Source organism: Meleagris gallopavo, chromosome 5, assembly GCF_905368555.1.
Source record: "Meleagris gallopavo chromosome 5, MGAL_WU_HG_1.1, whole genome shotgun sequence".
Classification (NCBI taxonomy): Eukaryota; Metazoa; Chordata; class Aves; order Galliformes; family Phasianidae; genus Meleagris; species Meleagris gallopavo.
This window is the reverse complement of record NC_139408.1, coordinates 29,748,229-29,773,854: the sequence shown is the minus strand read 5'-3', so window position 1 is coordinate 29,773,854 and position 25,626 is coordinate 29,748,229. Positions and strand designations below refer to the sequence as shown.

Here is a 25,626-nt window from a genome sequence, read left to right as displayed (position 1 = left end):
CAGTTAATGTTTTCCACAGACACCTGAAACTGCAAAAGACGCTGAAGCAGAAAGAAAAGTAGAAGCTGAGAAGGCTGAGTAAGTTACCTTTACACAATTTCTCTTTAAATCCTCCCTACTTCCTAATGTTAGATAACTTTGCCTAATCTAAGCAATATTTTGAATAGCAGCGCAGTCTCTAAGAGGTAGCAGCACATCCCAGTGGACAACAAAATTCTAACACAAACTTTTAGGCAGAATTTGACAATTCTGCACATATAAGTTCATGGTCATTGTCTTTAAAAAAAAAAAAAAAAAATCATTTAAAAAATGAGCAGCAGTCCTGAAGAAAAGTCTGCAGCTTGTCAATACTAAAGACAACAATGTGTAGCAGTTTCAAAACTAATCTGCATTTAAAACCAAACGTTCTGAATTAGAACTCCTTCTAAACTAAGGCATTTACAGTGCAGCAGTTCATCAGGCCATCTTATTTAGCTGATCTTTCTTCTAGCATGGAAGATGGTGAGAAACAGGATAAAGCAAAGGAAGAACACTCTGAGCAGCAGGAAGAGGGAAAAACAAAGAAAAAGAAGCGAAGGCATGGACAAAAAATTGAGAAACCTGTGGCTGTTATGGCTAATTTCTTCAAAGCTTTGGAAATATATCAAACAAAAATGCTTGTAAGTTTTTTTCTTAAATTCTATTCAACACTGATTCATATAATAGAATGTTTGATTGAAATCTAAGGGAGAAATTATAACAGAAATATAGGCCTGAATTTTCAGAAGACTGGCTGTATTGATTTTTTTTTCCCATTTTTTGTAATACTTTGTAGAATTATATTAATAGCAAGAATATATACGTGTGTGCTTGACGGGACAGATTAGATAACCTTCTAAGCTCCTTGTTAGGAGGTCTGTTTTCTGTGATCTAGTTTCTAGAATCTTTTAGTCTACTTTCTTGAATATGGAGTGCCCATAGTCCATAGCACAGCATCTTCTTTGTTCTTAAAAATATCAAATTAAGAACTCTGAAAATTTCCCATGTAGTTTATTCCAGCACTTCTCTTGTAGATTTCCTCCCATGCAGTTTCTACTTGTCGTCTTATTGCAATTCTATGTCCGTTATTTTACCATTAAATGGGAGAACAAACTGCCAAAAAATGCACTGCTTATTTTAATTGGCATATGAGGGCAGCACAATTATGTATTTACATTCTTAGAAACCTTCATGCTTACCTTCCTCATTTTGATGTTATCTAAAGGCTATCACTAATTTGTTTTGTTTTGTTTTTCCACTTTATTCACAGCACTACCTGGCAAGGAACTTTTATAACTTACGGTTTCTTGCTCTATTTGTTGCATTTGCCATCAACTTTATTCTGCTATTTTACAAGGTAAGCTTTTGCATTATTCTTTAAATGTTTTCTGGTTACTTCCAGAGCAGTATTTAATGTTGGTTTTAGGGCTGTTTTAATAAAGCAAGTATTACAGTTCTTTCAAACAAAAACTAAATGCATTTAGCTATGAAGTAGTTAAAATAATATTTTAAGCTTCATATCTAAAAATTGTGATGTGAAACTTAGTTTGGTTTTACTTCACTCAGGATGAATGAAAAGACAAGTTGAATTTGTGTTTCTAAGCATTTTTTATTTATTTACCTAAGTCTGTTTGTATTTCCATTGTTTATTTTGACACTGGAAATTGAAAATCCAACTAAAATAACTTTTTTTTTTAATCTCATTTTTTTTAAGGCTACAGAGAGACTTAACTATAATCAGCTATTATATTTCCCCCTTTTCTAAGAAGTCCTACTGACTACAGTTGCGTTTGTACATAATTTTAGAATCAGATATTGCCAGATAATTGTAAACTGTCATATGCCTGCACTTGCTTTTCCTAGATTTTCTTTTCAGTGAAAGGAGATTACATAGAGGATTCGGCTGTGAAAATGAATTGATGTTACTCTTCAAAGCTAATGGTCTTATCTACTATCTTCACAAGAGCAGGCTTTAGAAACATCAGTTATTAGGAAGAACTTAGGGATTTGTCAGTATGATAAAGAAAAAGCTTTTAAGTTTATTGTGTGTATTCAATGTGCTTGAATTTCTCTTAGGTGACAGAAGAGCCACTTGATGAAGTGGAGGAAGACTCTAATCTCTGGAACTCTTTTGAAGAAGAGGAAGAGGAGGAAGGAATGGTATTTTTTGTTTTGGAAGAAAGTACAGGTTACATGGCACCTACTCTCAGAGCACTGGCAGTTATTCATACTATCATCTCCTTTGTCTGTGTGATTGGATACTATTGCTTAAAGGCAGGTTCTGAATCTTATTACTAATCTACATTTGGTAAAGCATGTTGTTCCAAAGTGATTTTTGGAGCTGAGATTAAAGTACCTGTTTTATCTACTTCTTTACAAATTAATATATAGATGCAACCAAAACCGTTCTATAATTCTATGATTCCAAGCTTTCCTCACATATGAGGTCTGGCAGGGATGGAATTAACTTTTTACATATCACTGTGTGTGTCTGGATTTGAGATTTTTTTCCAGATTTTGGTTATTGCTGAGTAGTGCTTGCACTCTGTGAACATTTTGTCTTTGTTACCTACTCTGGTGACTGTGCTGGGAGTGGGCAGAGACTGGGAGGAAGCACAGTCAGGAGAACTAACCCAAACTGGCCAAGTAGTTACTTTGTACCATATAATGTTTTGCACAATAAGAAAAGCTGGGGTTGGTAGCAGAACTTCTTTTCCAAGGTGGCTGTTGCATTGATTTGCTTGTGGAAAGTGGGGAGTGACTGCCTTTACATCACTTTGTTTTTCTTCTCTTTAAACTGTTTTTGACTCAAGACAAAAGTTTTCTCGCTCTCTTCCTGTTCTACTAGGACTGGGGCACAGTGAGTAAGCAGCTGTGTGGGTACTTAGTTCTCACCTCAGTACCTATAGGTAATTGAGTGCTATGAGGCAGTAAGGCAATACTATAGCATTTAAACCATTCAGAGTTGAGAGTGCTTGGTTTTATGTTCAAATGGTAACCAAATTTTTGTCTACGCTAATCAAATCCTCTGTTTTACAGAGAATTAGCCTGGGAGAAGAAAGGCAGTAATACTTCCAGCAGCCTCTAATTTGGATTTTTGGGTGTAATGACAAGTTTGCTTTATATGAGGTTATGAAGGAAATCAAATGAGACAAACTATTCTAACTCACCAAGGCAGTCCATCTTCTTATTGTTGACTTGCTCATTTTGGAGTTCAAAGTCATACTGTGTTAACATTACCACAGCAGAACAGCAGGCCTGTCAGCTGTCAACAGAATTACAAAATCAAAATTGCGAATGCAGCGGTGTCTTGAATCTTGTTTTATGTTTTAAGTTTTATTTTTTAGTATGAATATATATGTATATTATTCATGATATTCTAAGAGCTGCTAGGAAGAACTTGTTTATCAGTAGCAGAAATCAACACTATCACTGGCATGAGATCACCTCAGTCACATCTCTGATTGTTGTCTTTAGTTGTCAGAATTGTTTGGGTTTATATAGTGGTATAAAGAGTACGATGTAGATAGGACATTACAGTTTCCAGCAATATGTAAAGCTTAACTAAGATGTCCATTGTCATTTTCATAGGTCCCTTTGGTTGTATTCAAGAGAGAAAAGGAGGTAGCTAGGAAGCTGGAATTTGATGGATTATACATAACTGAACAACCATCTGAAGATGATATTAAAGGACAGTGGGATCGCCTGGTTATAAACACACCGTATGTAAAATTAAGTGTATAAATGAGTTGCTTATATATATTGTAGTTTATTAAGCCACTAATATAGAACCTAACCTGTTCATGAACACCTACTCTAAAAGAAAGGCATTTTTCACTCTGTATTAGATACTACAGTAGTAGATTCTAATTTGAAATCTGCCTTTTCATTATTTGCAAGAATTGTGCATTTCTTCTCATAATCTCTCCCTAAGACATTTAACAAGTTAGTCACTACTGAGAATTTCCCCTGCCTCAATTTCATATTCATACTCTATAGCGTTATTCTCTCCTGCACCTTTTTTCCCATTTCTTGCTAACAAAATTTATAAATGGCAAGGAAATTAAACTAAGTGTAAAATAGAAATTGCAGAATTTGAGTAGCCCAACAGGCATAACTGTCAGGTTGTATGCATTAACAAATACTACAGTAGTCATATGCTGATTCTAGGAGACTCACCTGCTGTTCTGTATGTGGATGATAAAACTGCAGGCAAGAGAAAGAAAAATGTCAGTTCTTCCTGCTGAGCAATAGCAGTCGGTCTGAGAGGTCACCTTGAATTTCTTTCCTTACTCCAGATGCTGTTTAACCAAAATAGATGGATAAATGATTCAATCTAAATTGCCACAACAAAATGCTGTCAAGCAGGTTATTTCTGAGTAAACCTAGAACAACTTAATTTGAAGAGGATAAATTTAGAGCTTTTATTTAAAGATAATTCTATAAGCAACAGTCATCTGCCCTTGAGCAAATTAATAAAAACCAGAAATGTGGGTAAATAGTTGATTTTAATCTTTCACCAAAAAAATGCATAAATATGTTACACCAATTTGGCACACATTAGAAAAGTTACAATGCAGTTTTTACTAGCATGTATGGAGGCATAATAACTATTTGATAAAAACAAGATAGCAAAAATCACCAACTCAATGTATCAGTTACACTAAGCTGTCTAACAGCCAAAATATCCATCTTATCAGACATACAATATTTTTGTACATAATAAATAGCACCATTGGTACTTTGATTAAATTTACAGTGTCCACATTATCAGAAATTCTTGAACACATTATTTTCCTACAGAGAATTAAGAATTTTTCATTTATTTTAGCTTGAAATTTGGACTATAGTAGAAGGTCAAGAAGGTCACTTGATTGTAATATTTTTCAATGGTGACAAAATATTTTTAAATGCAGTGATGTTTTGTGTGGAGACTGTTGAATGCTAGAAAATCAAAATAAGTAGTAGTAAAAAAAAAAAAGTACAATTGTTTCTCAGTTTATAAGATTCTCAGAAAAGTCTATTGTCAGCCACAACTGAATTCAGTATCCTAGCCTGATTCGCTAATAATGTATTTGTTTTTTTTTAATAATAATAATTTAATTTATTAATTCTTAGGGTCCTTGTCTCCAACTGGCAGGAGTAAAGTATCATCCAGCCTTTTCAGAGAATTTTTTCTTTCTCACTCCTGATTCAGCTGAAGTGTAAAGAGAGTGGTAGAAAATTCTAACAGTGTAACTCTCATCTGTTCTACTGATATTTTCCAAGGACAGTCTTAATATTTTCAACTCAGTATCTTTGTAAAAATGCAGAGAAGCCTTCTGCAAAGTTCAAACATATGAAGCAATGGGAACTATAGGGAAATCAATGAAATAATAGATTGATATGAGGCAGTGGAAACACAACACATCTGCAACATGTTACAGATACAAACCTACTCACAAGGAAAAAGGCTGTTGTGAGCAATTTTAAATTGACAGTGCTATTAGAAGTGCCTCTAGATAATGTGGACTCAGAGATCAGTTAGTTAAGTAGGTTCTCTTAGTCTTACCGCTTGCTGGGTACCCTGGACTTAACATTCTCTTAGGACCTCTGTCATAAAATGTTTTTGGCTGACTTCCTAGAAGAAACTAATTTGCATCATAGGCCCTGTTCATGCTGGTGTGTGACATGGGAATGAAAATGCAATAACCATTCATATCTTCTTCTGCAAAGTTGCTCTATAGACTCCAAAACACAGCAATATTTCTCTCTTAATCCCTTATGTTTTGACCTAGCCAGACTTACTAATATGCTAAGTGAAACAGATAATGCCCACTGAAGTGGCATAAATCTTGTCATCTGTTTCTTTAGCAATACTGATGTACCAAGCCAACTTCATTTTCTGTCACTGTCGCAGAGTTAATTAAACTGCTTTTTGTCAAGATAAATTTTGTAGAATATATAATATCTACATATCTTCTTTGATTTATGAAGCTCCTGAACATGAATGAGTGGAAGATTCTCAGTTTATTATTTTTCTGATCCTTGTTATGCCCTTAAGCCAGTAGTGGCTCAGGCCCCATTAAAAAGATTACAGCAGAGGATTTCCAAACATAGGGAAACGTAATTTCAAAACTGCTAAATCGGGCTGACTGGTGAAAAGGCACAAGTAGGAAAAACAGAGGAAGTACAAAAGAAAAATTCTAAACACTGACTGAAAACAGAGATTAGATCTGGCTTAGAGCACCCAAACCACATACACTTTTACTCTTGATGAGCATACAATATCTCTCAGAGAGCTGACTTCCATGTTGAATCTGCTACTAAAAATAACATCTTCATCGATCAGTATGGCCTCAAGGGCTCTTGAATTTAGCACATGCAATTTTAGTGATGGTGGAAACCATGGTTTCTATACTGGGTAACTAAGAGCTCTTGCCTCATTTCCAACCTTTAACTATTGAAAGCAAGCTACCTAGACACCCAGCCAGCCTATCCTCAGCAAAAATAAGCATAAATTAATTAATAAGATGATATATTGCCAGCTTACTCCAACTGACGTGCTGTACAGCCTGTTCTCAGCATGCTGCACTATCTAGTTAAGTTAAATGAAAGATTAAGGCTAAATGTAAGCTGACAAAACGTTCCTTCTGATGGGAACTAACTCATAAGATTTAATGGCTATATCATCAGGTTCCCACTGCTGGTGGGTACACACTGCTATGAATATGCTGAGATATGCTTTTTGTAAGTTAAAAAAGTATTTTAAAAGATAGGATACTCTTTTAAATGCAGCAGGGTTGCATTTTGCAGTAAAAGACATACACACAAACTCTGGTAGAGACAAACTTGGCTTACAAGCGTAAGAAATCAAATAAGTAACAGTATAGACGATTGAACCAGAATATATCAGCTGAGTCACTGAAACTATTTATCTAAAATGTCCATCTGGAATAATTTCATTCAGAAATTCAGTCTGGAAAAATCAAAAATTGAACATGTACTGGCTGGGAAGCTTTCCTCAACTCCTTGTAGTGGACCAGCGTTGGAGGAACTCACTCTTGCAATCTTAAAACTAGCTTTATTTTATCAGTATTGTCCTTTAGCTTGAAGACTTATTTTGTTGGTTTTTTTTCTTTACGTGGCTGTATTAGATTTCATTCTGTTGAGCAGCAAAAAGGTCTCCAACCTACCTCTTCCACAGTTATCAGTCTAATGGCTGCAACTCAACATTGTTTCCTGCAACATCCAGGAAACAGAGAGAAAAACCTACATAAAATATAGTAAGATTGTCAGAATGAAGAAGCGCCTAAGAATAGCAGCTCCACTGGTATTAAAACAGTTCAAGAACAGTATTTTTATGATCAGATTGAAGGATAGGGAAACTTCACTGATAGCATAAAGCATTTTCTCTTGTAGGTAACAGCTGTTGTATTTCTTAGTGTCTGTTGCAGATCTCCTAGATAAAACCAGTTGCTTACTGAAGCATCATGATTGCTCACTACTCTGAAAAAAAAGCAGGGAGTTTTCAAGAAAATGACACCTAAAATACTTGTAATTTACTGCTCCATTTCTCTCTCTTTTGTACGCTTTTCTTGTAATTACCAGGAAGGATAAGGCTGTTCAGAAACAGAGGCTGGAAAAACCTCTTTAGCTGAACTGTCTTATAGCTTTAGAATTATGTGTTTTACCTACTTTTGTTATGAAAATCCAGACCCCCCCCATAAAACAAAATAACACCTGAGAATGAGATGACCACTAACTGATTTTTTTTCAAAATATAATTGCATTTTTTTGTGCGTGTAGCTTTTTTTATAGCAAATCACATTTGTAACTACAGAAGAAAGAGTGAGGGAAAAAAAATGCAGTGACTACTATTTCAAAGAGGCTGTCCTGATAGCTGTTGTCCATACCAAAAGAAATTGTGCTCCTAATTCAAAGTGTGAGTGCATGAAATTGTAACAGAATCTGCTGTGATTGTGAATTTTTGTTGTTGTTTTTTCTTGTACATAACAAGCTGGATAACTTGAAATATCTTTGCCTTATCTATGCAGGTCCTTTCCTAACAATTACTGGGATAAATTTGTAAAACGAAAGGTGAGCTTTTCATATACAAATAATTGAGAACAGAAATTTGTTTTGTCAAAGTCACTGGTGCTCACTGAGAGACTTACCAAAGATAGTTCTAGTGTATGTGGAGGAAGGAGGGAGAAAGAATGCTTTGGTTTAGTTCCTAGACTCAAACACACTCAATAACCTTGTGCTGTCAATCAGCCATCTAGGTCCATTTTACAGCCATTGTCATCTTTAGGATATTAAAGCCCACTCGTCGCCTAAAAAAGGAAAAACATGTCAGCTTAAACGATGGTAAATTATACAGAAGCTTTCAGATAATGGCATTTAATGCTTCTATTTTTCTTTCATATGCTCCCTACCTATCTGTGGTCCTCTTGGGAGTTCTCACTGTTCAAGTAATGTTAATTGTAAAAGAGTGGGGTTTTTTTGTTGTTGTTTGTAGAGGCTTGCATTTTTTCTTTTTTTTTTTTATTTTTTTTTTTTAATTTCTAACAGCTATTGGTTTAAGGTAACAGTTAGCAAAGTCTTTCTCAGACCAAAAGCCTCTTTCCTTGCATTTTTAGGTTATTAACAAGTATGGAGACTTGTACGGAGCAGAGCGTATAGCAGAACTTTTGGGTTTGGACAAAAATGCCCTTGATTTTAGTCCAGTGGAAGAGAGCGAACCAGAAGCGGCATCTCTTGTATCATGGTATGACTTCAGAGTTTTACAAATTCTCTGTTGCTGTAGCTTCCCTTTCAAAGATAAAAATGGATTTTACATTGAAATTGTAGTGATGTTTTCCTCTGTATGGAAAATTCAAATGGATAAGTCTCTCTTGTGAAGAATTAAAATAAGCAAATATGTTTTAAGACACACACAAAAAATTAACAGCAGACAGAAAAAGTATTGATAACAAGTATCTAGATGTCAGATATTTAGACAAAATTTAGAGATACCTATTCTTCCCTAGTTGATGAAGTCAGGAAGCCAAGTTATTAAAAGCAGCCCAGTCGCATGTCACTGATGATTTTGACTTCTTCAAGACATGGAAAAGGATTTCTGTTCACCAGTTATTTTCTAATAGTTAGTTACTTAAAAACTTAGTAACTTTCCTTTTGGTAATATAACATTTTACACTAGAGAGAGAACACCTGCCATTTAAATTTAAAACAGGTAGGATCCATATTTCATTACTTTTAACATGCATTTTTAAGGCTGGAATAGGCCAGCGTCAATTCTAGTGGAATCATTCCACCAATTCCACCTATTTCAGATGTTAGAAACTCTGCATGGGTGCCAAGACTTAAAGAATTCTCTCTAAAAAATTGAAGCATCTAAAAATCCCAGATAATAAACAGCAAATACACATCACCACCTTCAACTACATGCATATGAAGTGCATAACACAGTTCGTTACTTGGAGAATTTAGTACTTCATTTTGACATTTAATGCATTTCAAATCTGGTATTTCCTAGGTTAAGTTCCATTGATACAAAGTACCACATTTGGAAGCTTGGTGTTGTTTTCACTGATAATGTGAGTATGTTAACCTAGAAGAATATTCTTTGATTTACTCTAAATGTGAATGCATGTCTTCCACTACCTGTTCTTATATTAAACAAATACACTCTATGCAAGTAGTATTGAATTACAGAGCCATTTTTAAAATAGTTTTTCTGTTTTGCCTTGAAGCAAATGGCTTTGCATTAACATTTTCTATTTGATTCCAAAGGGAAATAAGTACTTATTCACCATTAACACAATGCTAGCATTTGGGAAGTTAAAGGTACATACATTTAATTTTGTATAAATCATATTAGTAACCAAAGGTGCCCTTTCTCGGATCAAACACAGTGCATGGAAACTTACCCTTTTTTATTCTTGAATTTGCTTGATATGTTTGGTTAATTCTCTGCTTTCATGTCTTCTCTGAAAACCTCAAACTTACATTAAAATACCCTTATTTGTCAATATTCTTTTTTGCATCTTTTTGAGAATGCCCAAGCAAACAGAAAACCAAGGTGAATAAACTGAAGAAGTACAAATTCAATATGCACTAGAAGTACACTGAACCACTGTTTACAAACAAGATATTTTCCTTCATGTCAAACTGCGTTCAGGTTCACTACTCATTAAAAATAAGCTGTATTGTGAACCATATGTCTTCTGGGCATCATCAGACTTAAAAATAGTGAAATGCCTTAAAAATAATGTAATGCATTTTGCCTCCTTCAGAATCAGTCTTAAACTTTAAGTGCTGTGTAACAAGCTCCCTACCCAAACCAGTTTTAAGGTAGGGGATTTCAGTGTTCATAATATATATGCTGAAAATTGTATTTAAATATGTAATATAGAGAGGTTTCATTAGCATAACTAAGCAATAAACACAACTTTAAATGAACCAAGTTGATAAGAAACAGTGTCTTTCTGAATAAGTGTACTAGAGATACTACATTCAGATTGCATTACATAATACACTTCATTAAAATCAGATCATTATACTATCTCTTCATTTCAAATTTCACTCTCTCTGCAGTCATTTTTGTATTTGGCTTGGTACACAACTATGTCTATCCTTGGACACTACAACAACTTCTTTTTTGCTGCTCATCTGCTGGACATCGCTATGGGTTTCAAGACATTGCGAACCATTTTGTCCTCTGTAACTCACAATGGCAAACAGGTTAGTTTTACATATAGAGCTTTGAAATTAATGCATTTTGTAACAACGTTAGAAAAAGTCCTGGGGTACCTAGGAAACATTACAATATAATTCATTTTGATCATGAATAGATTAAAGAAGACTCCTCCAAGTCCTCTGCAGCACATTTAGTACATGATTATTCCTATAAAAATATAACAATCTATATTCAAAGAGTGCTGATAATGAAAGGTATTTTGTATACAATAAAAATATGCATCATTTCAGAAGAATATATGAATTATGACCTAACCAGCTCCTTCTGTATGCTCTATGATGAACAGGTTGGTGATAACTGACAGGAATTCACAATCTCTCCTTAGCTACAGAAGTAATAATGATCTGAGAACAACTGAGATTTCAATACTTAGCTAGTAAGAATGTTCTTAGAGGTACAGCCATTCTGCATTGTGGAATATATTTACACGTCACTGTGTCCTGAAAAAATCATGTTAAAATGATTTAACTTCAAAAACTAATTGTGGATATTTGTCTGGAGAGTCACTCTTTGATCTTTGTACTGCATAAGCTTACATACCAACAAAAGCAACCTTTACATTAATGCCTTTTTTTTTTTTTTAATGCTGATCTCAAAATTTAATAATGTTAAGAAACCTAAACCTAACAAAATTTCCCAAAAACTCCATTTCAAACAAACACATTTCATTTGTTCTCAAATACAGCATATATTTTAAATCTATCCTTACAGTCTGCTAGGCATGTAAAAACACATAAAGGAATGTAACATTTTGAAGAGTCATAAAAGCATCCTCCTTCGTTTAAATTTTATACTGTTTGTGAGACCATTTTCCATGTAGTTTTGCATGCAAGCAGTTTACAGTGCCACTTAACCTGTCAACTGATCCAAGCAATGGGGGTATTTCAAAGCTGTCATTACTGCTCTCTTTAGTTCCCTTCTTGGGAAACATACCATATGATACCTTTTCCATATTTAAGGTAATAAACTGAGCTAGTTCATCAGTTATAACAGAATGAAATTGAAACATATATTCATGACATGTCTCCCTATACAGCTTGTGCTTACTGTAGGACTCCTGGCTGTAGTAGTGTATCTTTACACTGTTGTGGCATTCAACTTCTTCCGCAAATTCTACAATAAAAGTGAAGATGAAGATGAACCAGATATGAAATGTGATGACATGATGACGGTAAGTAAAGCATGCTTCAAATCTCATTCTGAATTCTTACATGGATAATAAAGATGAAATTACAGAACATCAGGGATTGAAAAAGCATCGTGAAAGATCATTTAGTCCAGTATCATATGAAGGGATGTTTTCATTGTTAAAGCCATCATCTCTTCTTCTTGCTATATAGTCATTTCAAAAATGTTTACTGTCTTAAAATTCCCTCTTCATTCTCCAGTGGTCTAAACTCATGTAGAGACAGCATATGCTTAAAGCACATGGAACAAATTTTGTGAGAAACTGGTCAGACCTACAAAAAGCAGCTGTGTTACTGCAGCATACGTAAAGAACAGTTTGATCCAAACTTTTGTAAGCTCTTCCTACATGAAATATGTTAGCACTATTCCTGTTCCAGCCTGCTTGCAGCTGATAATTCAGTCATGAAGAAGTCAAGGGTGAGTACAAAAGGGAGTATTAAGGGAGTGATGATCTGATCTATCTTTAATAATTTTCCTTATGATTTCCACCTACTGTAACAGAAACCAACAATTTTCTGTCATAAAAAAAGCTATTCTACAGATCTTTTTGTAAAGAAATGTGGCATAATTTCATGTACTGGAAATTGAACATACTGAGTTTGTGGACACCTTATTTCCTTCATGGAATACTTGCTGCCTGCTTTAAGTGCAAAAACAGAGAAAGATACCTCAGAATAGAGTTTTGCAATAGATTTCAACTAATGATCTTTCCTATTCTGGAACTTTCAATCAAACAGTAATTATAAGTCACATGTACAAATGATGCGAAGTATGAAAACTCAGTGATATTGTTTGAAATGATCCCTCTGTGGATTGAATGTAATGTTCTGGTCATAAAATGGATGTATTAGTAATAGGAATCATTAAACTTTGTCACATTTTAAACCACTTCACCAAGTGAGGTAAAAACATAATCTGAAATTGATTTAAATATGATTAAAATAGCAAAGGTGTCATGTCAAAAGTAAAGCTGCATTCTAAAAGTGGATGTATAGTTTTCTTTGTGTTTGCCTGTGAAAGATCAGATGTCTCACTTCATGATAATTATTTAGCACTACAGCTGCGATCTAATGTGATAGATAATCTTCAGAACCCTAGTTAGTCTCAGAAATTTTCATTGTTTTTCACTTATATTCTATTTCTTAAGGTGCTTTACAAAATTCTGTAGCTGATTTATACAGAAACATTACATAGATGATAGATTCTAAAATGTTTACATGGTTTAAATATCTGCATTTTTAAAGATCATCCCATGAAGGCTTCTATGTTTAGAAAATAAAGCACACAGCAACATTTCTATAAAGTGATTTCTTTCACATCAAACAGAATAGAGCCTGTTTCTGAATCATAAATAATTTAAAATGTATTGAAACTGACATCTAGTAGTGCAAAATAAAATTATCCAAAAACCACTTAAGCACAGACAGATCTACCTGCTGTGAATAATATAACAACATTTTATAACAGCGTTTTCTGAATTCCATTACAAGACTTTAAGAGATGTCCTCCACTTGCTCAGAGCAAATTTGAGCCTTAGGAATTAATAGTAATGGATATAATATTGTTGAACAGTACCAAAGAGAAGAAAGATGTCTCCTGAACTGTCTTAATCTGTAAGACATAGGGAACGACAAGAGGTAATACACTTGATGCTAACTCCTACCTCTTTGTAAGTTTACTTGAAGATGCAGCCACACTAGTTAAGATGCTTAAGAGATTTTTGGTTCAGCGTGTGATGCATGAGAAATGATATTACATCTTCTGTTTCTATAACTTTTGAAAAAGAATGAGTAGGGCAAAATATAATTTTTTTTTTCCCACTTTTTTTTTAGTGTTACCTATTCCACATGTATGTGGGTGTAAGAGCTGGTGGTGGCATTGGGGATGAAATTGAGGATCCTGCTGGAGACCCTTATGAAATTTATCGAATTGTCTTCGACATCACATTTTTCTTCTTTGTCATTGTTATCCTACTGGCCATTATTCAAGGTACTTTCACTTATGTTAACAGAATTAGTTAGAATTTAGTGTACTTAAGTTCTGAGTGCACTTAAATAACATTTATGTTTGACGTAAATTATGCGGTATTGCTTCAAAGGCTTATTTCTGAGCTTATAAAGTCACTAACTCTGAAAGTTATAATTATAAACTTAACTTATAAATAATGCATTCTACCAAATATTACACAAAGTACTAGAAGCATAACTTACCTTGATTACAGCATTTATGAATATCTTGACAACTCTCCAGCAATGACACAGTTTGTGGAGGATTGCTCTTCCTGCTAAGAATACCATTTAAACTTGGAGAGCCTTACTGTAGACTCTTTTCACAGCATTCATTTGGAGCTAGTCATTGTCCTTGGGTTTTTCTCTGACAAAACACAATGGCCACATACCCATTTTTTCATTTCTTTAGAGGATGATTTTCAGTTCTAATTTGTTTGCAATTGTGGCTTGCAGAGAAGGAGACATATATTGAATGATTGTCAGTGCTGAACACTCATTGTATAAACTGTCCTACGGTTGGAAGGAAAAAAAGTAAACAGTTTTCAGGCAGTCTAGTGACAAAGAAAAAATTAGTCTATATTTTTTAGATATTACAACTGTTGCAGTACCTCAAATGACTTGACTTTATTCTTAATGCACTGGAAGTGAAAGAATAATGCTTGAAACGTGAAGCAGCATCACAAACTGTTTGGAAGGTGGTATTGCCTTGTGGGAGCCAATTCTCCTTCACTCAACAAAAGGAAGCTTTTCCTTAAGAGGAAGTAAGAGAAATTCTCACTGCTGGGTGCAGTATAAATGAATACAAGATGGCTGCAAATTGATACATTTGAAATTGAATTATTCAACCTGTACAGAAGTATGCCAAATTTCAAATAGAAAGGAGGATGTCTACCAGAGCTACTTTTTTGCACTACTTGAAATAGAAGTATTGCTAAGTACTTAACTGTTGCAACCTATCCATTTGAAATAGGTCTGATTATTGACGCTTTTGGTGAATTAAGAGACCAGCAAGAACAAGTGAGAGAAGATATGGAGGTATGAGAAGAACATTACATTTTTTCATTTCTCTTATTAATCTAGATTTTTACAGTTATAATTGAATCTTTGAGTTATAATTGATTTGTAAACACAAATTGTGTTTCCAGACCAAATGCTTTATTTGTGGAATTGGCAATGACTATTTTGACACAACTCCACATGGCTTTGAAACACATACTCTGCAGGAACACAACTTGGCAAACTACCTGTAAGTATATTTTACTTTTAGAATTATTATAATGAGATTTTTCAGCTCAAAAGTAATTTAGAACCACACACTGTTGTGTGTCTTAAGACAGAGGAATATTTCCATTCCTTTTTGGTTTTTCCTCCTACACTTTGAGCTGTTGGTTATCTTTAAAGTGCTTGCTCTACAAGAGCTAGCTTAGTGGATGCCTGAGGGCACATCAGCCCCTTTTATTCCCTTTAATCCTCTGCAATGAAAGCCACGTTTGTGAAAGGGTTGGGAACAACAATTCACTAGCTAGTAGGTTGTTTTATCAATGTGACCAAATCCCAAGAAAGTCACAACTGTCTTCTAGACTAAAATCACTGAAAGTTACTGCTGATCTAAAAATGTTACTTCTCATTGCCTCCAAAACTCTGAGTGCATCTACAAGAGCTTATGGTAGCAGAAGGAAGATCTTTGGTTTAGTTTGATTTCTATGAGTTATGTTCAAAATAATAATGAAAAAATGCATTTCTGGAAAATAAGCTACAAAAAATAATGTACAAATCTGATCCTGTAGTTTCTTACCAGCAGTTTTCTGAAACCACTGAACAACTGGCACTAGTATACATTGCCAAGACTCCTAAGACAGTGATTTAATACTTTCATTAGTCAGTGTAGATCAAAGAGGCTTACTGAAATTTGGTAGCATTAATTACCCTGACAAAAATAATAACTACATGAGCATCATGCCAGCAGAACCAAGGAGGCTGAACTGGTAGGCCCTTCTAATAAAGTCTGGCTTTGGAATACAGTATTGTTATCTGAGCTTAAAAAAAACAAAACAACAGTGTGCCTCTTGGTATATATGTTGCATTATTCCTTGCACAGTAACTGACTCTGTAGAGTCAATACAGATTACTTATGTGAGTCAGGTTTCCTTCTGTATCCATAGTTTTACCAATCTACAGCCTCCAAGCTTCTTACTGTATTGGATCACTTGATTGGCATGTGGGATCCTGTCATTCATTAATTCAGTAAATTAAAAACTGCCACTTTCTTAATATTAGAACATATAGAGAATAATCTTTCTATGTAGGTTGCTTTTTAATTAGAAAAAGAAGTTTTTAGAAGTCAGTATATGTTCCTTTTTCAAAATGAAAACACATTAAGTTTAACTCCTAATGCATTACATCAAAAACCAGCCATCTAAGAGCAATGTCACATAAAACAGACCAAGTGTTAGTACTCTACAGCCTTTCCAATTATTTCAATTTTTTACATTTGAGCACAAGCAGAACCTAAGATAAGATAGGTTCTACTTGGCTGCACCAAGATTTCCAAGCCATCTACCATCTACCTTACAAGCTCATAACCTATCATATTTCTTGCAAAAATGCTATAAGAACTTCTTCCAACATGACAGAGTTCGAGCATAAAAGAGCTGTATATGTAGGCCCAAGTCAGGTGTTACTACTGAACAGCACTGAAATGAAGAAACTGCTGAAATACATTTTTCCACTTCTACACATCCTACAGCTGTTAGCAATTTCACAGCAGAAGTCCCCAGGGATAGCATTTTCTTCTTTAAAACATCCTAGAAGCCTAGGAACATCATTTCTTTGCTGGTTGCCACCATAAACATCAAATCCCATTCTAGGAAAGGTCTGCATTAATACCTGTTCCGTGCACTTGTTTCAGGTTCTTCTTAATGTACCTCATAAACAAGGATGAGACTGAGCATACTGGCCAGGTGAGTTGAAAAAAAAAAAAAAAAAGCTAAATATTTGTCTTGAAAAGATGCATCTTCCTTCCCCAGCCTTGTAGCTACATACCACCAGGTGGAACTGATGTACCACCAGTGGAGACAAATATCCCACTCCTGAGATTTTTGAGCAAGAAAAAAGGACAGGTACAGCAGCGTGCTGTCCTATCCAGCACTATTCTGTGCCTGGAGAAGACAGCCATCAGTAGTTACATTACTATACTTATAGTCTATACCCATATATATACACGCACACACACATACAGACAGTATATGAACATATCTAAGTTCGGTGTTATTAGGTTCTAAATGTAAATAAGGAAAACAAATAAGATTTAATTAAATCTTATTTCAAATAAGCTGTTGCACCAATACTGTGAAAGTAACTTATAATTCAGTGTTTTCCAAGGAAACTAAAACACATTTTGCAATGCAGATTATAGAGGTTTGCTCTGACAGAACTGGACTGATCAGTTTTCACTTACCTGCACTCTTTTGACCTTTTTTTGTTAAGCACAGTAACTGCTTACTGTTATAATTTAGAGCACTGGCTGTAAGGAGTTAAAATAAATGTTAAAAATAAATGTTAAATATAAATCTTAAAATAAGTGTTCTTTATCATTTTCAGGAGTCATTTGTGTGGAAGATGTACCAAGAAAGATGCTGGGATTTCTTCCCAGCAGGAGACTGCTTCCGGAAACAGTATGAGGATCAACTTGGCTAATATAACAAAAGATCCAGTATATAAACTTCTTTCCTTTTCATGATGTAAATTCTCACCCTGTATTTGCTTTAAATGTCTTTAACCTTAAAGACATACATAAAATTTGAAACAATTTCATCTGCTTTTTATATGTACCACGTACAAAACTGGTGTTCTGTTAGAACTGTAATTTGAAAAGAAAAATCTATACCAATATCAAATCGAGCCTTCCAATTTAAACATGTTCTGATATTATAACTAACTTTTTAACTACTCTATTTAACCTAATGTTTGGTAAGAGCAAAAGGGCTAAAAGATGTCTTACCTGTACAACTTTGACATTTAAGAACTTGAACATCAGAGGACATGCCTCAGAAAAAGCACTTCAAGTGCTGTCCCATTTTTGCCCCACAATATTTGCTAGTCAGTGTATTAAGACACAGCTTGAAAAGCTTTAAGCAGATAAAAGGAAACATTTTCAAACACTTTGTTGACCTTGAATCATTAAGTGCCTTAAAACCTCCGTAGACATAGCTATGCAAACTTTTTATTTGTTAGTGTTCTAGGTGAACAGATCCATTGACTGTATTGCTTATCTGTCTTTCTGTATGAAACTGCACTCAAAGTTTGTATACAACCTTCAATAACAGCTTATTAGATGCTGCTGTTAATTACAAGACACACCCTGTATCAAAATGAATACAGTTTAAATCACAGGCCAAAATAAAACAATGCTCTACTGTCACCTGCAAATAGAAGCTGCAAGGTTTATGCATTTATTTTTCTTCTTGTAGAAAGTGCCCACGCAATAAAATATTATAAATTAAATACTACCTTTGTAATTTCTTTCTGATTTTTCAGCAATACAGAAATGTGGCATGCGGAAGCTGATTAAAGACATGTATTTGTTGTGCATTCATCGCTTTATTTTAAGGACCGCATGTAGCAAGTACAAGTTGGAATGATGACTCTGGCAGTTTGCTGCAGCCTTCATTTTAAGCAAAAAAAAAAAAAAATCCCAACTTAACTTAATCACAAATTTTAGGCCTCTCTAAGAATGTTACACAGTCTTAGACGCTACTTAATCAATCATACCTAATCAAATTTTGGTGGCACAGAATTTCAGGTGCCTGCAAATAAAACCAGGCAAGTGAAACAAATAAATGAAATAAAGAACAGCTAAAGGAGGGTTCCACTTTCTACTTGACTTTAGCTATATTCATTTATTCACATACGGAAAATTGGTTTCAGGAAATCATGCTGTCCAGCCAATCTTCAAGCTCTTCCTCGGTAACAACTTTGGATGTTTTCTGCTCTTGCCGTGGTGCTGTACTTTTCTCTTCTGGCACATCTACTGTTGAAGGATCTAGAAAAGCAAAAAGAATAGACTTTTAAAACGTGGAAAAAATTCTGTACTGTGTTTTTCCTTCATCCGTTTGCTTTTTAACACGACTGATTATATTTTATTGAAACACAATCTCTCTTAAAGAGTAACAGTTTGATAAGCTCAACCATAGCAATGCAGCTTCCACCTGACTCAAGGGGAGGCAGGACTTGATCCACAGCAAACTGCTTCTAAGTAAGCAAACCCCTACTGCAATCTATTCACAATCCTGACATAAACAGAATTTCCTTTAATGTAGGAGAGCAGCAGGAGACCGCAACAGCAGATCACAATGCAATTAGCATGATGATTGTAATTCCACATTCTGATGGCGCTGTTTTCTTAAGGGATTTACACTGTGCTTTGGAATGAATATACCAGTGGAATGAAAGATTCTCTTCAGAGGCAAGGCTTACTGTTTTGCACGTGGTGATATTTATGTCTTCAGCTATCTCTCTGTTTGGACTTAATTTTTATCACATCAAAACAATTATACACAAAAATCAGAGATGCTGAAGTTCTTTAATATTACTGTAGGATGAGGAGAAGTACAACTGTTCTCCTTCAGAGCTAACAGTAGTACAGATTCCAGTGGCTCACTGAACTTCTGCAATAGGAAAATTTGCATGTGTACTGTGTCTATTAAAAAGTTCATTTTATATTATCAATGCTAGTAAAGTTTGAAAATAACATTTGTAGTGTTATCAGAAATAGCTGTCAGGTCTTCATGATATTATCAGAGAGAACTAAGGGCTGATAACATTACATAAAAACTATTTTAATCTTCCATTAACTAAAATTCTGTAACATTACTTAAAAAAAAAAAATCAATTTTGGCTGATTCATAAGACCATTGCTGTTCTACAGAATTAATGCTTAAAATGAACATCATGGCAGTGGTGAAAATTTAGGTGAGTGGGTCAGAGCACGGCCCCAGGTAAATGAAGTGCCTATGACAGAGATACTGATAGCAGAACTGTTCACTTGCAAGTTAGGAGTCTAAAAACAACACTGAGAAAGAGAACAATGGAAAAAAAAAATAAAGGCACTAGGAGGAAGCAAAATCTTACCATTTTCTTTACTTTCCATTTTCAGATCTTTCTCTGTTGATATATTGTAGGATAATGCACCTGACACAGAATGAATGGGAGCATCCAGATTTAGGAGACGATCCAGTTCTTCATCCAAATGGTCAGTCTCTTGCTTTGCTAGCAGATGGGCTCTCTGAAATGGTTCTGCTGCACTTGTCACAGGATCACTTTTAGTTCCAGGCTCCAATGAAGCAGCAGAATCACCAACAGATTGGGAGACCAACGCCGTTTCCCTTTGAGACAAAGACTTTCGAAACAGCTCTCTCCTCTTGTTGTCTTCAACAACTTTAGATTTCATCTGTGGTAGCTCTATGGGTGTAGATGCCTAAGAATACAAGAGAGGACTTCAGAGTTTCTAATTATTAGACAGAATATTAAAAATCTTCATTTTCCTCTGCTTGAGCAGATGGATCTTTTTTCTGCTTTTGCTTTTTAACTTGTCTCATCAGTTCTTTTATGTTAATATTTTCTGTTTTCACAGCCTGAAGAAACACTTCTTTCCATACCTTTCTTTAACCAGAGCATGTTTTCTTCGCTTGTTTGACTGACAGTTCTAGCTGTTTACATGCACATTAAGTCTAATTCATAGAACAAGCATGTATGTTCACATCGGCTCTCTAGAAGAGCAAATCAAACAAAATAACTATCTAATGGAAAGAATGTGGAAGCACTTTCAAAATTTTACTGTTAAGTTTTTAATAGCTGCTAAAAAGGTGAGCAAAAACAAAAAAAACATTAGAATAATTCCATGTTACTCATATATACCTGCTTGAAGTCCAACGCAAGGCACACAAAGTATTTGTTTAAAGCCACCAATAAAGCATAAGAAGGGCTGATACAGGGATCTCCTACTTCACATGACAGTCTCAAAAATATATTTACTTATAAAATGCATTCACGTTACATTTGAAAACTAGGCTTAAAGTAAATATTCTAGCATAGATCATATCAGTTAAAATATTTACACTTTATTGTGAATATTCACCGAGTTACCTGTACAAGTTCAGCAGCTACATTCAACCTCAGATGTAGAGGCAATTCCTGCAGGGCCTGGGCCAAGGACTGGCAGTCAACAGAAAGTGCAGATAACTGAAATGTAAATCAACACACAGAACACTTGCATTAAAAAAGAATTTGAAACTGTTTATGTCTTCAGCATATTACATTCCTTTGTTTCACACACTGTAAGAATGTGAAGACCAATTTAAAAATATACAGTATCTAAAAGACATTGGCTATAATAGCAGGAATTCCTAGTTCTCTAAGTACACGTGTACAAAGCATTTTGGCTAAATCTGACCAAACACCTACAAAGCAAATCATTACTCAGTTAAAAACAGAGGATGAATGCCTTGGAAATCCAAAGTAGGAAACGGTTTCACAAGCTGACAATGTCAGAAGAGGCTTTTGTACATTTGCAAAGAGCAGGGAAATCATATGAATCCAGTAAAAAAAATTGTAAAATGTCAAATATCATTGATTAACATTTAAGTGCATTGGGGAAGCGCTATGAGCTATATACACCTGCAAAAATATTAAGGTCAATAAAATATTGTGAATGAAGGTGAAAATAGAGACAGGGAATAAGAGGAAAAGCTGATGATGAAGGAAAAAGAGATGAGAAATAGTATAAGGGAAATAGGAATTCAACATCCAAGTAGGTATTTCACTGTAAGTGATGCTTAAATAAAAAAGAAAGAAACAAAAACAAATGGATGAAAGCAGTATTTAAAGAATTACAAACATTTCATGGCATATGCAGCTATTTGTGCAAGAAAATGAGCAGAGGAATACTTTGTTGCTGGAATTACCAGTTTTACTGGGGAAAAAAAAAAACAAAAAAAACCCACCCAGATAATCACTACTTGTTTGATTTTTAAATTGCAGCATTCTGAAACATTCCTATTGTGGTTTATCAACGTACAACAAAGCAAATTCAGGTTTGCTTTTTGTAAAAATGAATAACAATAACAAAGTGTCAATGTCACTGTTACAATTCAATTCCACATTTTTCCAAACTGTTGCTTTGCCATTCCTTTCTACAAATAACAAAGAGTGGGAAATATCTACTCATTCTGCAATCACTTGTATGCCTCTTCCACTTTGTTTTGTTCCCTCACATTAAGTTCAGTTTATGATTCTATAATAACTTCTTCTATGTGTGCAAACAGGCAAAGAACTAGAAGCAGATCAACTAGGAGGCAAAGGCAAGGAACTTGGAACAGTAGATGTAGGAAGAAAATAAGGATTGAATCCAACTTTCAGGGAAAAAAAAAGACAGGCAAGAAACTTAAAGGCTGAAGAGCAGAAAGAACATGAAGAATTAGCTCATACTAAGCCACCTGGGCCAGGACTAAAACAAGAAGTCAAAGACATGATCTACTTGAAGCACAGAATTTGAATGAAGCAGAGGCAAAAGAACATGCCCACCACAACACACTTCATAATTCAGTGCTGGACCAAATCCCAAATGTACTGTCTCTGCGTTGGTAGACAGAGCATCTTCTAAACTGACTGGCAATGCAAACCTTCACTCTGCTCACCATGGCCTCAGCATATAAATGAGCTAATATGTTCAGATCAGTTAAATGTTTTAATAACAAGTCTAAGAGGAAATCATGAAGAAATTAATATTCTGGAAATGCACAGAGAAAAGGAAGCAAAGGTCATGTGCTGTACTACTGGCATCCTACATACTGGGAGAGGAAGAAATTGATGAGAATATGAAATCACTGAAAGACCATCTCCCACTGGAAAAAATCACAAGATGGATTAAAAAACTGCTGTGCAAGCCACTTGGTTGTATCTTCTCATCTTAATTTGTAACTTTGCAACTTTAATATAACTTTAAATATCAGTGCCCTAAGAATAATTATTTTCAATATTTTAGGAAATAAGCAGCAAATGTTCAAAATTCAAATACATATAAATGTTTCAAGAGAGACTCAAGCACAGCTCTTTAGCAATTTTAAGAAAAGCTTCAAAGACAAAAGCTAGCAGAGCGCACAGAGCGCACTTGCAGCCTGGAATGTTAACAGTATCCTGGGCTGCATTGATAGATGGGTGACCAGCAGGGAGAGGGAGGTAACTCACCCTCTGCTCTGCCCTTGTGCCTCATTTGGAGTTTTGGGGCCCCCAGCACAAGAAGGACACAGAGCTGTTGGAATGGTTCCAGAGAACAGCCACAAAGATGGTTGAAGGGCTGAAACACTTCCCCTGTGAAGAAAGACTGAGAAAGCTGTGCTTGTTTAGCTTGGAGAAGAGAAAGCTGCATGGAGACTTCATTGCAGCTTTTACAGTACTTGAGGAGAGCTTAAAAGCAGGAGGGGGGCTAATTTTTCACATGGGCAGATAGTGACACAACAAGGGGGGAATGTCTTTAAACTAAAAGAAAGGAGATTTATGTTAGGTGCTGTCTTAGAAAGTAACTAAGAATTCTTTACTCAAAGAATGGTGAGGCACTGGAACAGACCACTCAGAGAGGCTGTAGATGCCCCATCCCATCAAGACCAGGTCGGATGGGGCCCTGAGCACCATGATGTAGTGGGTGGCAGCCCTGCCCATGGCAGGGGGTTGGAATCAGATAATCTAAGTCCCTCCTAACCCAAGCAATTCTATGATTCTGTGATCTTGCAATAACTTAGGTGGATTATGGGAGGAAGGCAGTTTAAAGATCAACACATTTTCTAGTATCCCAATATAAAAAACAGGACACTACAGTTTCTTTGCTCTTATTTATACTAGCACAGAGATCCACAAGCAAAAAATTTCAAACCTTGTTGAGTTCCACAGTCATTTTGGAACTGAAGTTTCTAGTAGAGGATATACACTGTTAATTTGAATTAATGAAAGCACATTTTGTAGTCAAATATGTGAATGCATTACTATAGGTCCCACTGCAATCTTTTTGCTAAACTGTTCTCCTGAACACATTTGAAAATGGAAAGCTGACCTTATATGTCAGCAGAACAAGGTGATTTATACCTCTTACCTGCCCTTCTCTTGACAAGTTTGTGTACTTTTCTTTCAATGCTCCTTAAAAACCTAGCCTGCTGCCTTGAATGTTCTTCAGTAGGAAAGAAAAGGACAAGACTCAAGAGCCTCCAGCATCAGAAACAAATTAATAAATGTATCTACAAATTAAAGAGTACTATTATTCTGCTGTAAGCAGAACTGCATGCACAGACTGTGTCAGGCAATTATCTGCACAGAAAATTCAGTTACCTGCTTACAGTATACGTTTTCTGTATCCCAGTCTTTCTCTTCAGCAAATCGAAACTGTGTAAAGGAATCTCCTACAGAAAAGAAATAAAAAAAATTTTAGTTTTTTTAATAGCACACTCCCTGTAAGCTCCAAATCCTACAGAAATACATTTAATCAATAAACCTCAAATTTTCAGCATATTTGTGTTTAATTTGAATGCTGCTTGCATTCAAAATAGTAAACTTCTCTAAGCACAACTGAATCGAATTTATGTACAACATTTTGAGAGTACCCTTTATGAAAAGCTTTAAATGTGCTGTAGAAACATTTTTTCAACATGTCTCTTCTAAAATGGATTACAAACGTTCTAGATACCAGTTTGTACTGGCCAAGTAGATGCTCTCTGTTGTTTGGTAGTTAATGCTTCAGATTTTCTCTTCCCTTAATTGGGCAGGTCATAAAAAATTGGCACTGAAACCACTGTAGCCAAAACCTTGCTTCATACATATAAGGGATTGAATAAAAAACACAAACAAACAAAACACCCCACACCATTAAATAGGGCTGATTAAACTACATATGCAACCCTAGCTATGGGATCTTCTAACCTCCTGCCATGTTGCTCCAAGACAGTAGGAACCTTCTTTTTCTACAGATAAGCATAGGGTGTTTTAGATTCTACTGCAGTACCACACTGGATTGCAACAGTCTTATCAGTTTATTTGTTGTAAAAATACACCAGAATTCCAGGAAAAAAATATTAGTAAGGTCTATCAGAGATGAAACATAAAAGATCAGGGTTGCAGAGGCAGGCAGAATCAGATCCAACCTACAACAAATATATAATCATGTAAAACTGAAACGACCATGAAAACTTCTTATGCTCTTATACGTTATACCATTCAATTAAAACAGCAGTTGAGCTAATTTATAACATTAGTTATTCACAGCATATGAGCAAAATCATAATTCTGGAATAAATTATTACTTGTTAGTTACTGACAATATTTCTATATACATACACACACACACACACACTGAACACTAATATTCAGTCTTTACAGCTAGCAATTTACACTTTCTGCTTCTTTTGAATCCATCACTGTTAGTCTGTTTTAAAAATTGAAAATGAATCATTTTAGATTCTGGCAACATTTAAAGAACAGGTTACTTCAAATTAAATAAGTAAAAAGGAAGGTGTGGGGAACAGATTTTAACTTCTTTTGATCAACTTGCTGTAAAGAAATATGCCATAAAAATTATAAGGAACAAGATAATCTCGAAATAATGACCAAAGATCCAGAATAACACATAGC

At 34.9% G+C, this 25,626-nt stretch overlaps 2 protein-coding genes across 5 annotated transcripts in view; one reads left to right on the top strand and one right to left on the bottom strand.

Moving 5' to 3' along the window:
* The window catches only part of RYR3 (ryanodine receptor 3), a gene marked incomplete at its 3' end in the record, with an annotated part of 190,716 nt that extends 173,066 nt beyond the window's left edge, over positions 1-17,650 (top strand). The window contains 15 exon segments of the mRNA NM_001303211.1: positions 20-78; positions 491-659; positions 1,289-1,375; positions 2,095-2,292; positions 3,610-3,740; positions 8,055-8,097; positions 8,640-8,767; positions 9,536-9,596; positions 10,597-10,743; positions 11,796-11,930; positions 13,780-13,936; positions 14,927-14,991; positions 15,102-15,202; positions 16,865-16,916; positions 17,557-17,650. Of these exon segments, the coding sequence (NP_001290140.1) occupies positions 20-78; positions 491-659; positions 1,289-1,375; positions 2,095-2,292; positions 3,610-3,740; positions 8,055-8,097; positions 8,640-8,767; positions 9,536-9,596; positions 10,597-10,743; positions 11,796-11,930; positions 13,780-13,936; positions 14,927-14,991; positions 15,102-15,202; positions 16,865-16,916; positions 17,557-17,650 (1,627 nt within the window).
* AVEN (apoptosis and caspase activation inhibitor) overlaps positions 1-25,626 on the bottom strand; it is a 111,261-nt gene that overhangs the window by 6,604 nt on the left and 79,031 nt on the right. The window contains exons 3-12 of one of the 4 annotated variants that reach the window (XR_014883580.1): positions 24,331-24,401; positions 21,100-21,195; positions 20,086-20,431; positions 18,867-18,997; positions 14,565-14,706; positions 14,158-14,466; positions 9,016-11,872; positions 8,175-8,333; positions 4,198-4,319; positions 3,189-3,283 (exon numbers count right to left, since the gene is read on the bottom strand). Coding sequence is in view for 1 of the 4 variants with exons in the window: in XM_085225043.1 (XP_085081169.1) it covers positions 18,879-18,997; positions 20,086-20,431; positions 21,100-21,195; positions 24,331-24,401 (632 nt within the window). In the remaining 3 variants the exon portion in view is untranslated. Of the gene's footprint in view, positions 1-3,188; positions 3,284-4,197; positions 4,320-8,174; positions 8,334-9,015; positions 11,873-14,157; positions 14,467-14,564; positions 14,707-18,535; positions 18,998-20,085; positions 20,432-21,099; positions 21,196-24,330; positions 24,402-25,626 lie in introns of those variants that run through there. The other 3 variants (XR_014883581.1, XR_014883582.1, XM_085225043.1) reach the window with 3 other exon arrangements.